Raw genomic sequence first — 14,342 nt, forward strand, 5'->3', positions numbered from 1 at the left:
GACACACCGTTTTCAATTAATTCTCCTCTACGCTACATTATTTCTCTCATATTTATTGTCAAATGGTTATATTTTTGGTGATTTGTAGGATTTGTAGTGCTTCTCAATCTGTCACACTACATGACTTCTTCAGCTGTATTATATTGGTTCATCTCACCAACATATCAGCCTAAAATAATAAATTGGCGAGAAGTGCTAAGAAAAAAGTGTTGCGTGTAGAATTGTGATTTCTCCATCTCAAATTGTGTGTGCGTGTGTGTTTTCCCAATTTATATATAGCAACATTCAAATTAATTATATTAAGTTATTTTTATATCATATGCCGTTTTACCAAAAACTCTCAAGACAAACTGCTTTCGGGTGTAATTAAAAAGTCCAAGTAATGTGTTTGTTTTTCTTACACTCTTAAATTCACTTTCTATCGGATAATTGAAATGTTATGTTTGTTTTATGACTTTGGCTTTTGAGTTTTTCAGCGCTTCATTACATCCAATTCACTGATAGAATTGTTGAAAACAGTGACAATGTGAGAAATCGTGGATCTTTGAGAAATTCAAATTAAAAGTGGATGTTGGTGAGTAGAAAAATTGTGTACAAATTTGAGTGCAAAGTTAAAATTGATATCTTACAAGTGTAACTGATATATTCTTACCCTAAGCCTGAGCCTTGACTAAGTTAATTAGGGATGAAATTGAGTTCCTGCTAGAGTTAGTTAAATAGTAGAAAATGTGTAGTACTTGTCTGGGGTTCTACGAATTCCTGTCGCGTCCTGAATAGCATGAAATGCAGCGTTTTGGCCTAGAGAGTTCAACTTAGAAGCCCTCAATCTCAGAGTCGTAAGTCTGTTCGCAGGATAATACCCACTCCCAGATTCTGTTTCTTAGCGCCGACTGGTCCGCTTGCGCCTGTTCTGGGAGGCCGTAGTTGCTCATGATGCGCTTTCGTGACTTGTTTTCGTCCAGCGAAGGACGACTGTCCTTCTGATTGAGGTAGACACACACGGAATCAGCATCTGATAGGCCTCCACCCAAGTTCGTCGCCGATTTCGAGACCACGACTTTCTGATCGATCCACTTGTTCTTCATGTACTTCATGATCTCCGTGACTTTGGCACGTTTCTCTGCATCTGGATCCAGAATCTTGCGGAAAGCTCGCACGAGACGAGGTGTGAATCGACGAAAATTTTCCGGCACTGCCGTGGACTTCTTCTTCTGGTACTTCACGAAAGATGCATAGTTGGAATCTCGCACCCAGTCTGCCGATTCCCAGGGCACATTGCCAGTGAGGCAAGAGAAGAGAAGGATACCGAATTGCCAGCAATCCGATGAGGTCTTACAGATAAATCGCTCATTCTTCACTATTTCCAGAACTTCGGGCGGCAGGAAAGCGATCCACGTGTGTCTGCCTTTGCTTACAAGAACACCATCGCGTGTTGTGGCACCAAAGTCACAGAGCTTGATCCTAGAGAAGTCAGGTGCAAACACCAACACATTTTCCAGTTTCAGATCTCTATGCACAAGTTGCTTGCTGTGCATGAAGCCCAGTGCTGCGCTGAGTTGGGTGGCGATGGATTTGCAAAAGAGTTCAGGAAGGCCGCCTGGACAGAGATGGGCAGCGAGATCACCGAAGGGTGCGTACTCCTGGGCGAAGACATAGTAGGAGTCCGTCTGGAAAGCTACCTGCGAGCGAAAAAGTATTCGATTAGCACAGCCTTCTTCAGCAGAGTGTAGAATTCTCCACCTGATAGCAACTGAGAATGTTGGGATGGTGACTGAGTTGATAGGTGTAGTGATATTCCCGGATGAAGTCCTTGAGCGTCATCAATTCTGCGTGGCAGGCTTTGAGGATCACGGTGGTATTGGTGGGTCGGTGGTTGGTGAGGAAGATCTTAGCGAAGCACCCCTCAGAGATGCTCTTTTCAATGTCGTACTCATCTGAGATCTTCATCATGGGCACATTCATCTCCGGAATTCGATGAAGCACACCTCCAGTCGTCTGGGCGTTCGAAGTGGCCGCCGTGTCGCGATACATTACGCTGTTTCGTCGTGACGGCACAATCGACGCCTCAGATTTGCTCTCGGACAGCTTCATAATGGGTGGCGGAAGTTTGTGGTAGGAATCTACAGGGAAGAGAACACTGTGAGACACGTCCCAGGGAGATCATCAAAGTCTAGTTAGCAGAGTGTCTGCAGGAGAGACAAGTCTTGCCTGCGCTCATTAACACTCAATTAATTTCCACTTTATTTGCCAAGAGAAGACAAGTTGGTTCATCAAGCGGGCGTGAAGAGGCTCAAGGCGTGTATAAGTATTTGCATAAGATGAGAACAGTGTACATAATATTCAATATCGGCCTTTGTAGGTCTCTATTTAAGTTCAGTTTAAGAAGTTTTATGTCTCTATATCCAAAAATCTCAGAATTCTACTCGTATTCTTCAATAAGTACTTGTTTAAATATGATGGAATATTAGATTAAGTATGGGTATCGAGAATTATTATTTCCTCATGAAACAAAGTTAGATATCCCATAAATTGGGTCAGAAGACATCTTATTTCTATTTACACACTGTGGTGTACCCGACGTCAGTCTGACTTGTTTTCGTCTTGAATGAAACTAATCTTGTGAGGAGATGTGTCGATAAACCCATGAATTTCTCACGATGGACAATTTCCGCCGGAGAAAAAATTACTAGATTCTCTTAATTGATTGAACATACAGACATATATCTAATATCCACTCTCAATCATTAACAATTGACGGGTATTTTCCTATTTTCAGCCACTACCAATTACTGCAATAGATCAGTTTATTAAGGATTTTTTTTGGCTAAGGTAAAATTCAGGAATATCGGGAATATTTTTCTAAAATTTTCCTCCACCCACATCAATTCACGCCCGGCAGCTTTTTCCCACGGAATAATCTGCCGTTAATTATAAATATTAGTGTAGAAGTTTATGGGATGTTGGGAGAAATCTGCTGTAACTCCACCACATTCACACCTTCCCCTTTCCTCGTTAGAAAGATCTCGCACGTTATATTTATATTCACAAATTTTATTTGCGTAGATAAATAATTACTGATATGTATGAAATGCGTGTTTGTCTGGGGCAGAAGCTCATAGAGGAGGAAATAAAAATATGAAGAGGTCTCCCCACGCTCGTGATGTCTGCTCTAAATCATCTTTATTCTTGCGTGATTTTCAATATCAAGCAAGATGGTCTTTTTACACACTCTCAGTGCATATTTTTTATATCTCTCTGACTTTTTTTTAATGCTTCTGCGTCATGGCCAACACCTGATTTACGCCACTTCACGTGATAATTTATGCCGTAGAACTTGAGAAAATGTCTCGTTATCTTCTTTTTTACTTCTCAGTCGCATCGCGTTTCGCCTAAAAGGGTCAAGAGGTTGACATGAAGAAGTTCAGAAAATAATTTTCATAGGATTTGTGAGTGTATTTTCACTGTCAACTTCAGTCAGAGAGTCTTATGGATTGTTCTAGTTTTTGCAACCGACGAAATTTGCAAGAACAAAGAATCTCAAAGTCAAAAATTACGCATATTGATTGTAAATCTATATATGTATTGTCACTTTGGTTACTTTTCAGAAGAAACTTTGAAGGGAAATGCATTTGGCATTTCCAATCTAATCAAGTTCACATCAATTTCATGCAGTGAGAACATAGCATGTCTTTCCTTTGAAGAATCAGATTGATAAGCTATCAATAATTGCCTCATCAACGCACAGATGAAACAAAGCATTGGCAATAAATCTTACCGCCACTTGTGAGCTGTTGACGATCGATTGTTCTTTGATTGAATATTTCGGCAATCTTCCTGCGTGATAGTTTGATGTCGGTGCGAATCAATGGATTGCTTATTGTGTGTGTCTCTTGACGAAATGTTTATTATTTTTTACACGCAAAATATTTCACTCAACGCACTTTGATGATGAGAACACTTGTGAAAGAATCACATCCATTTGGTGTAAATTAGTTGAGCTTTTCTTGTTTATTCCATCTGAAATTTGGGCGCGCTTTTTTCCGTCCACATCAGCTCACAAGTCATATTTGCATGTATTTATAAATTTGTACTCTGTGTCACGTTGCCAAAAATCAATTGGCGCCAATTTCCCATAATTCATTTAAGCCACACAGTGTGGGTGGAACTCCCCTGCCCGCGCAGCAGCGGCATCGCCACGGGGAACCCTGCAATCTGGGAAGTGTCTCTCTCTCTCTCTCACTCTGAGGATAAGGGGCAGATGTGAGTAGCAATTAGCAGGGCCATTGTACACAAGTCATGGAGTGGAACCTTGACATTTATAATGTATTTACGGGAAATCTGTGTCTCACAAGACCCTGTATCCAGAATTAGAACTCACACACGACTTTTTTTCACATTTATATTTACTCCTTGTCTCTCGCGACTGATCATCTTCTGGCAGTTGAGCGATATTTGTATTTGACAAAATATGGCAATTTTAGATACATTCCCGACACGAGCCACTAACTTGTATCATTCATGCCGGGGCATTGGAAACGGCGTGTAATTACTGTCAATGGAAGAATCAAGAAGTCTTTACGATCATTTAGGGCAAGAATTATGCTACAGAAATTTTGTCGCGTGTAGCATCTTTCAATTGGCATTCATAAACATCATCAACAGTCACTGTAAATTTAGTCAGAAGCTTTCATCGCGATGTTTTCAAGATAAGTAGATTTACGAGAGCAAAATGGAACCGACAAAGGATTACAAAATGCAAAAAAATGGACATATATCTACAACTTCAAATGGAATTTCATTATCATATTTTGAACGAATTATAGTAACATATTTAACCAAGTGTTTCGTCTCTGTCACATTCTCTCAAGCAAGTTGCTTCCTTTTGGATAAGCAGGGAAAATTGCTGCGCAATTCTTATACCAAAGGAGTGTTTCCCAAAGAAAAAAACATACCTTAGATCTATACGGGTCGGGAGCAATTTTTGTGTTGATTTAAGGGAAGATGTTTAGGTTTCTCTAGGTTTTTCATTGCCAATTTCCTCCTCACGCTAGACAAACATTTTGCATCATCAATGTTGCAAGAATGAGTGAAAAATCAATTCGACTCCTTCTTCAATAGCGAATTGACAGTGAAAAAGATTCAATTTAATTTTAGATGCGCCTTCGTGATAAGAGTGACAATTTTCTTTAAATCACTGCTCTGCTGATGGACCCTTTGTCAACGAAAGCCATTCGAAGTCTTTCGCAAAAATAGACCCCAGCAAGTCTGTGAAGTTATGAGGCGTTAAAAAACGTGGCCCGGGAATTAAAAAAAATTATTCCCGGAAAATTTAACCATTTTGTTGTCCACACTCTCGCGATGCCAAACCGCGCGTGTTATATTTTTTTATCACTGGATGGTTGAATATTTTTGAATTTATTTCATATGTTGTCCTGATTTATGATTATCATTTACAACAATTTCAGACCCAGAGAGTCTCTTCTCACACTTAGTCATAGAACTATTTTTCCTGGCCACACAATTAATTTTCCGCATGTCCGTCTCAGCCGTAAATTAATAATTCAGCATACTGATTAATCATCATTTCTAGTATCATTTTTATTGCACTATTTATCCACGAAACTTCTTGCCTAGTAAACTTGACAAATCTTGTCAGTGCTTCACGACCTCAAAAGATTATTTGGAAGCTTAATTTTTTTCTTTATCTACACACTTAGACGCTATAAAAATTCTTAATTTGTCTCCTCATCTTCCACTTTCACTCACACTCGTCGGTGTCTTTCAAGTTCATGTCGTCTCGCCTCTATTTTGGTTTATAAATTCTGACTCTCTCGCCTCCCCCGCCCTCCTTTTAAACAACAAATCACCTGTCGCAGTCTGACACACGCGCTCCAAAGGAAAAGACGAAAAGTCGAAGTCGCAAAAGAGCTCAAGAGAAGTGATTCAACACCGCACACCGTTTGAATCCCATTTGAGTAATTGTTGCACAACAGATGGGCGCAAAAAATAGGCTCACGTCTGTTTATCGCCAGCGATTCAAACGGAAATATTGTCCCAATTTCCAATTTCCTCGGCAGCGATCCGAGCGAGGAAGCATGTGCGAATCAAATAACATTTACCACGGATCCGTGAGAATCTTCAACTGACATTGACCCGATTCACGCCCAACATTCGAATTTAATGGGCTCACGTATTTTTTCCACCATCTCCTGTGGAAGTTGGCACTTGATCTCAGCAGGTTTATTTTTCACTGTCACCTCTGTGTTTCAGGGCTCCTCACGCTCGTCGCTAATTGACTTGTTGGAAGGTAAAGCGAAAAGAGGTTGTCACCCGAATCCTCCATGGAGCGAACTTTTACCATACAATTATCAGTGACACAATGTGAATTCCGCTCGAATATCGAAGTCAGGTAGAATTACTAAGAAATTCCTGGGATATCAGTCCTGATAAAGGGGAGCATTGCTTTGTATAACTTCATGAAGAGCTGAGCTTTTGTGGTCAAATCAGAAACTGACAGAATGTTTTGAACATCCTTTCTGAGAACTAAAAAATCAATAAATTCGCTCATTGTGATACCATATTTCAGTATTACAAACAAGTATAATCCGTAATAACTCTTATTCTATTTCTTCAATATTCTTATGGCATTTTTGGAGACGTGTGTAATTATCTTCTACGCGCAAAAGAACTTGCAAGTAGCCAAAACACTCTGACTTTCCCTCGTGCTCAATTTGTCATTCAGTCAATTGTTAACTCAATCTTATACTGAAATGCGACAGGGTGGACGAAATTAATTAAATTCCCCTCAAATTCCGTCCCTCAAGCTTGGTTAAAGTATGGAAGATGTCTTGGCAAAACTTTTCCACCCACGGGGAGTGTTAAAAGTTTTTATTTGACCATAAACACCCCCACATAAAAATTCACAAGAGACGCAAATTTCGAACTTCAGCAGTATAAGATTTTTTTTCATCTTTTGAGCACCCAATATAAGAGTGGAATTTATGGCTCTTTAGGAGTGAATTAAATTTTTTTTACACAGTCGCTTCAAGCAGGGACTTTTATTGTTCAATCAGAGGTTTCATAAGGAAAATCGTTAAGTTTTTTTTCTTCAGATATTGCTCGTGATTAATTCATGTTGTAAGAAAGATGTTGTGAAAATGAGGAATTTCTTTGATATTCAGTCTCTGTGGATGTGAGAAATCTTTATCGAAAATCCAAAAAGTCTGATCACTCGATATTGAATTCAAATCGAGAATTTATATTACACATAATCATTAAAGTAAACTTTCGGGGAAATTTCTCCGAATTCACATGAATTGTGCAAACGCTTCTGACGAAGAGAGAAAGGTCAGTCTGATGTGTGCGTAAGAGTGGCTGAAAAAATGAAAATTTCCATCGTAAATTTTGCCTCCTTGGCACTCGTATAAAAAGAGAAGAGAAGCGAGAAAAAATAGTAAAAACTATTGAGTTGACGCACTAAGACAACTCACACAGCCACAAAGTCTCTCCTGTCGTTGTTTTGATTCCTCTATTCTTAGTCCATTTTATTTTTGAACATCAACAAAATATATATATACAGAAATTTTCAACGTCTCTTCTCGTGCCTTTTCGCTCGCACAGTCTGAGATTTTACTTAGTGGCTCTCTTTCGAGTCTTACTGAAAAATTCAAAAGTTCAATATCAAGAAATGGATTCGTGCGTGAAGGATCAACACATTCGTCGTCGTACGTATGCATACGCCCAGTGGTTTTTTTTCCTCCTGTCTTTGCCCACCAGAAGAACGTCGAAGAAGACTTTGGACACCAACACTGCTTGGTGGAAGGATAAAAATAAAATTGGGGAAAATTGTTGGTCAGGTTGTTTTCACATAAATATTTCATATCTATCTTCAACGCTTTCTGCCGTCCATGCTGCCGTCGGTTTGAGCAAATGTCTATGGAAAATTGTGTCTACTAAGGAAGGGAAAACAGCCACTCCAAGTCCATCCCTTCCAGTGGCCAATTTCGGCTTGTTTTTCACATATCCACACACAAGAGGTGAGCTTCTGCAACTATTTATAGATCACTTGTTACCAGCGAAGATTTTCCTCTCATATTGTGTCACTAGTGGCAAAGAGAGACCTTTTAGGGAAATGGAAATTTGTTTACCACCAATTATCGAATTGACATTTTGATTGAAAGCCTCTGCTCTTGCGCCAGCCAGAGAACGAATAAATAATATTTACCAAAATCCTCATGTCGTGAAATTGTCGCTTGTGCTTCCGCGGGCAGACATAAACAATTGAACACTTAACAAGCCACGATTGCGTGGGCGAGTGCAAAGAAAGACACAACTGTGCGAAGTGAAAAATGTTACTCTTGGCACGCCGTGGCAATGCATGTCCCCATGACGTAAGGATCTCGAAAAGGTTAATGGCTCTTGAATCCGACGAATTCCTTAAAGTGTCATCATCTGGCAAATGGCGTGTGTTCGTCTCTTGAAATTTCCGTTTAATCAAAAAGGCAAGAAATATGTATCGTGATTTCTTCGCACCCTCGAGTTGGGAATTAATTGAATGAGAAAAAATGCTTTTTTACCCAGACCTAGCCCCACACTTGTGCTTTCAGACCAAATTCAATTATCATCCCATTTGAATGAATGTTTTTTCTGCGTCTTCTCCGGGGGCTATTTTTAGAGGAAATTTGCACAAATTGAAATGCTAGCTCAGAATTGTGTCATAATAAGAGATTGTAGAGTGAAATTAGGCAAATTTGAACGTATATTTTAAAGAGAGTTGAACAAATTTTTTTTTTTTAATATATTTAAGAAAATCATCAATCAGAATAATTTAAAGTATATAAAATAACAGCTTCAACAGTATTCCTCATGTACTGACTTTGTCCAAAGTCTTTCAACTTGTTCTCCGAGTTATGTATTAGTTTTGAAAATAAGTTTTGTATGCAGAATGAATAAATTGTGTTAAAATGTTTAAAACACAGTATCATCTCCAAAATTGATCCACTTTACCCTATAAAAAAATAGGAAATGTTACAGCCTGCAAAATGGGCTTTTCTTCTAATGTAAATGATGGATCTTCATGCTGAAATGGCTCCTTGAGACGTTTTGGAGTTTTTCTCACGAGTTTCAAAAATAACCTCCTTGCCAGTTGCTCTAAATACACTCATCCAAATGTTCAATTAATTGTCTTCACGTTTCTCATATAAATAAATAGATTGCGGCTTATGTTGGAAAGTACATGAGTGAATGTTCATTACATATGTATGGTATCTGCATATGATATTTGTTGATTGGTTGCTCCATACAAATGGTGCGTGCGTGTGAAATCATTTGGGGAGTTGTAAATGAAATTGATTTTCCTTGTGATTTTCCTAATTGAATTCTCTTGTTATAGTGCCTGGACGTCTTGCACGGCAGTTGACTATGCATATCGCGTAGTGAAATTCTGAGAAAAGAGACGTGACGCGAGCATGACTGAAATAAAATAAAATTGTGTAATAAATCCATGGAAGTGCTTTATGATTTTCTTCCGCATCTCCACTGACACTTTGAGGTTTCCTCTTTATTTTTCCCGCATGAGCTTCTTTGTCTCACCCAAGCGCACGCTGAGGGATGAAGAATTGCGTATTGAATTCAAATATCATGAAAAATGTGTAAAAATAAGGGAATGGAAAAATATGAGAGGAAATTCTGTATCATGCCAGTTTATTTTTCACCCGAGTGTTTTATGGGGAATTGAAAATCTGCATATTTCACTATTGATTTTTGACAAAATTTAGTTGAATCTTTTAATTCAATAATGTTTAGCAGTGACTCAGTAAGAAAAAAAGGAAAATTCAGTGTTGGTGGATCAGAGACTTTTCTGCCACACTGATTTTTTTCTCTCGTGTGATAATTTGGAGACTGTCTGACAAAAAGTTCTCTTTTCACAAGCCAAGAGACAGAAAAAAGTTATATGACAGACAGCTGCAATTTGTAATAAAACAGGCGCAAAAGCTCATTTGAATCACCGCAGCTTTTTTCAATATTAAGCACGCATTTATCAGGATATATGATGGGACAAATAAGTAACTTTCACTACCTCAATTCTCTCATGAGGCCAAAACAATGTCTGGACAATTGGTTGAGTTTCACAGATGTGTGTCCTAATTATTCATGGGTAGAAAGAACATTTCTTTCTTACCCATAAATTCGGCAGCAATTAAAACGCTCATCTCTGGCCAAGTGAGGCGCGTACTGAACGCGTCGCCAAAACAAGAGCTTACTTAATTTGATATAATTTAATTTTACATCCCACCACGAGCTATATATAGCGCAAAAAACCCGTATAAATAGAACAAACTGCTCTCAATTTAGATATCTTTGGCAGTGTTGTTAAATTTGGACACTCCTCGATGGGTAAAAAGTGCTCACACACATTAAAACGTCTCCACTTGAACACCATCAGACTCACATTTAAACGTACCACGACGCAAATGTCAGCGAGGTCTTTTTCCCAATATATATGCGTAAAAATATTTTTAACTAAATCAAATACTGTCCATATCACTTGCGATTTCAAGAAACTGCCTTCTTTTCTTTTATTGAGTTTGCATAGAGAAGCAAAAAATTGCTGATTCTTATCAATCAATGTCAATTTATGCGATTACAATGTACAAATCCCTTTCGAATCTTCTTTATGTGTATCATTGAATTTTGTTACCTCTTTGCAAAGTCAATAGAGAGAAAAACATTTTGTCTCTTCATATCACGATTGTGATCATGTACTTTATCTCTATTGATAATTATATATATATATATATATTATTCCTTAGAATTCAAGCCAGACAATCGGTAAGAAGTGTCTAAATTCATTGCAGTAAGAGCGTACAATAAGGAATTATGAGAAATTGTCGAGTATATATTGTAGCTAAATTGAATATAACTATTTAATGATTTTAAAAATTCAAGTTAGATGCAAATGCTGTGGAGGGATTTGGTACCAGGCGTCTCCACTACCACTGTATGGAATTCGCACAGTATTCGAATTTCAAAATCATTTACCTATGTATAGGAATCTATAAAAAACACATTCTATGCAAGGGTATATTCAGAACAAGTTCAATCGATAAGCAGCAAAACCCTCCACTCAATGCATGACAATGAGGAATAATTGTAGGAAAAGTATAGTTCATACGTTCCCTCATGTGTCAATTAAAAGCCAGTGACACATTTAACTCAAGATTTAAATCCTGGGGACCTCAGCAAAGGATAAAGAGAAAGTTAAATGAAAATTATAAATTTGCACAGAGGTTGTTTATTTATAAAATGAAGGAAAAATAGAGAAGTTAATTTGAGGAGAAAGAAACACATACAATTCATTTGGAGTGTATTTGGTGTGCGTGTGAAATTATTAACTACTATATGAATATATACATATTTGATGAGAGCTTTCTCCCGCGATGCCACCCACTTTGCGCGTCAAAGCTCCTCGTAAATTGCACACCATTGAGAGCCACAATCTTGAGCCTCTTTCTCTGGCATTCTCTGACTCAACATGTTAATCCCACAATCAATGTTTATAGTATTTAGTGTATAATTTCTCGTGATCTCTCCTCTATTAATATAAACTCACCGAAAAATAGGAATCCTCTGAGCCAATACAACATAAAAGACGTGCAAGAGTTCTCTTTTCTGCGTGGAAAGAATAAATGTCTTGTTTTTTTTTGCTTCACAACTACACCACTTTTGCAATGAGAAAACGCAGAAATGTTGCACTCTGAGTTTACAGATATTTTCCCATCTACTCTTTTCTGTCTTCTCTCAATGAAACAACGACAAATCTCAGTTCCTTCTGCTTCCCGTGGGGATAGAATAGTGAGTTTCCACGATGTTGAACTCGCGCGAGCAACAGAAAAGAACTTCACCAGCAAATACAGTCACATTCTCAATTATTTTCTTCCAACCGTCCCGTGTCTCTCTACCTCCCTTGTGACATCATTTTATCACTCTTTTATCAATTTTCCGCAACACCACTAAGCACTGAACATAAGATGTGTTGGTTAGCACTGTCTAAAGAGAAAATTGTTGCAAATTGAATTGTCAATTCCACAGGTTTGCGTACAGCTGGATTTTTCCGTTGATGCAAAAACGCATAATCACTGATTTCTAGCCCATTGATTTATGCAAATGCTCTTCTTCTTCTGTCTCCCTCTCCCTCTCTCTCTCTCTCTCTCTCTCTCTCTCTTTCTGCTGAATGAAGATAATCCAGTGAAGGGAGGTGATGCTATCCTTGGCCAGAATTTGAAGAAGCAATGAACAGAGTGTCCTGAACTTCTCAATTTCTGATGGAGTGAGACGAGTGAAATGAATCAACGAGAGATGTTTAGTTGCTCGAAGAGAAGAAATAAACGTGAACGGATGAAAAATAAGTACTTTACAGTGAGACACACGTTTGACGAATGTTACAGATATTCCACTTCTCCGTCTTTATATCCTGCACAGAAATTTTCCATACAACACAAACACACCAATACACTCAGATGGGGAAAAGAGAGAAAACTGCTCCTGACGCGGGGAAATTCAGTGAAATCACACATTGTGAGGGAAAGAGATGAGTTCTCTCGCAGTTAGAATATGAGATAGAAAGCTGAATTGTGTGTGAAGGAGTAAGAAAGGCTGAGATTTACAGTAGGAAACTGGAAAAATGGTTGCATAAATTCATAGTATTCGAAGCCTTTTGACTAACTTGTACCATTTTGTGTAAGCTTTTCATCGACCATGTGATAAATTAAACAATTGTAAACATAAATAATTTTCTCAAATATTTATACATACAAAGTTCAGAGATTTCTTAATTTCAAAGCCGAATTTCCACGAAAAAAATCTTTCAACACGCAAAAATTGAATTCTTGGTTTATTCTCAATTCATGCAATATAGATTGTGCTGATGCCACCATACACTGTATCCACGAAAACTCATTGGGTGTGCAAAAGAGAGCTCACAATACTTGTGAAAATCGTCACAATATTTGTGAAAATAGGGATTTTCCCACACAACACTCGTGCGTCTGTGAAAGCTTACATGTGATGCGAATTTTCCCTGTGCATGTGTGCGTATTGACGTCATCATCAATGACATAGAGAGAAAGAGAGTGAGTCTGGATGGTAACTTCCTTTCTCATTCTCCAACCCCTTTCGCTTTAACCACCGCAAAATGCTTACAACTCCGCAATACAAATGCTTCCCGCCCAACTTCGCGGCGAAATTGCCGGCTCCCCAGACTTTATGCCCACTTAAGAGCCGCCCCAGTGGAGGAATTAACATTTATCCAGCATCTCGCAGACATTGCGATATGCTCCTCACTCATGCCCGTATTCGACCTTTTCGAGTATATCACAGTCAAGAAATATCATCTGATTTTGGCTATGGAAAAAAACACACATTTCCGTGACAGCTTTTTGTCGTTCCTTCTCAGTTTCCGCCTATGCAAATTTGCTTCCTTCATGCCAAATTATTTTGAGGCACACTTGAAAAATCCACCCACAAAATTATGACAATGATGACAATTGTCTGGCTGAAAGATCTTATATGAACATATTGCGTAGCACTCTTTACTACGAATTTATGCAGTCCTTCTGGGACCAGACCTTTATCCTTAATGGAAATCTGTTGCAAAAATTGACGACAATCCTCAGAGAAGCTTCAACCAGTGGCGCAGAGATGGGCTTTTGATTCTCGGCAAGTTTATCTCATGCCCGTATTATTTAGTAGAAAATATTAGTTTTATTCAACTTCATAGAAGTTTACATTTTATTTCCACAAACTGAGTGCTCAGATGAGAGACAATTCGATTTAGTTCTCTTGCTCAAAAAGCAAAATTACCGATGAAGCAATATTCGAAAAAAAAAATCCACAAATGATCTATAATTTCGCATATGATGTAATTTCGCGAGTTTTATGGCATCGCGCTTCAAAATAAACGCAACACCTAGGCAAATAAATTAGGAGGTTATCAAAAATAATTTCACAAGGGAAAAGATGGGGGTGTTTATTTTTCTATCAGACATATCAATAATATCACTTAATGATATTGTCAACTCGTGGTATTTATGGATTGTTATTCCAAAAATAGTGAGTTTAGAGAAGAGCTGATCTCTTATTGTATGATAGATCAGAGATCAGATTTTTAATGTTAATGAAAAAATTTGAAGCTTTTTACTTGACACTTTCCCAAATCATTTTATATTTAAATTTTTCCCTTGTGTGTTATCTTTGTCTATAAATTCTTCAGCAGCAGCTCGAAGTGTATGCGATTATGCAATAAAATGTGTGATTTATACATCGTCCATATGCTGTTGCTCTGT

General features: G+C 38.1%; 1 protein-coding gene across 1 annotated transcript; it reads right to left on the minus strand.

Moving 5' to 3' along the window:
• Positions 1-550: 550 nt before the first annotated feature.
• On the minus strand, positions 551-12,430 carry LOC132256983 (serine/threonine-protein kinase meng-po). Its single transcript, XM_059753636.1, has 3 exons — positions 11,612-12,430; positions 1,741-2,120; positions 551-1,679 (listed from the first exon to the last, which is right to left on the minus strand). Exons 1-3 carry the CDS (start codon positions 11,643-11,645, stop codon positions 813-815), a joined length of 1,281 nt encoding a protein of 426 aa, XP_059609619.1. The 5' UTR covers positions 11,646-12,430; the 3' UTR covers positions 551-812.
• Between the last annotated feature and the right edge of the window lie 1,912 nt (positions 12,431-14,342).

This window comes from Phlebotomus argentipes, unplaced genomic scaffold (assembly GCF_947086385.1).
Source record: "Phlebotomus argentipes unplaced genomic scaffold, Phlebotomus argentipes genome assembly contig_33, whole genome shotgun sequence".
In the NCBI taxonomy this organism is placed as follows: Eukaryota; Metazoa; Arthropoda; class Insecta; order Diptera; family Psychodidae; genus Phlebotomus; species Phlebotomus argentipes.

What these genes read in the sequence shown, in the direction of transcription:
- LOC132256983 (XM_059753636.1), bottom strand. Translation starts at nt 11,645, where the DNA reads ATGTTGTATTGGCTCAGAGGATTCCTATTTTTCG. An exon ending in CAGAGGATTCCTATTTTTCG is followed by an intron (nt 2,121 to 11,611) that starts GTGAGTTTATAT and finishes TCTTCCCTGTAG; the next exon opens with ATTCCTACCACAAACTTCCG. An exon ending in ACATTCTCAGTTGCTATCAG is followed by an intron (nt 1,680 to 1,740) that starts GTGGAGAATTCT and finishes TTTCGCTCGCAG; the next exon opens with GTAGCTTTCCAGACGGACTC.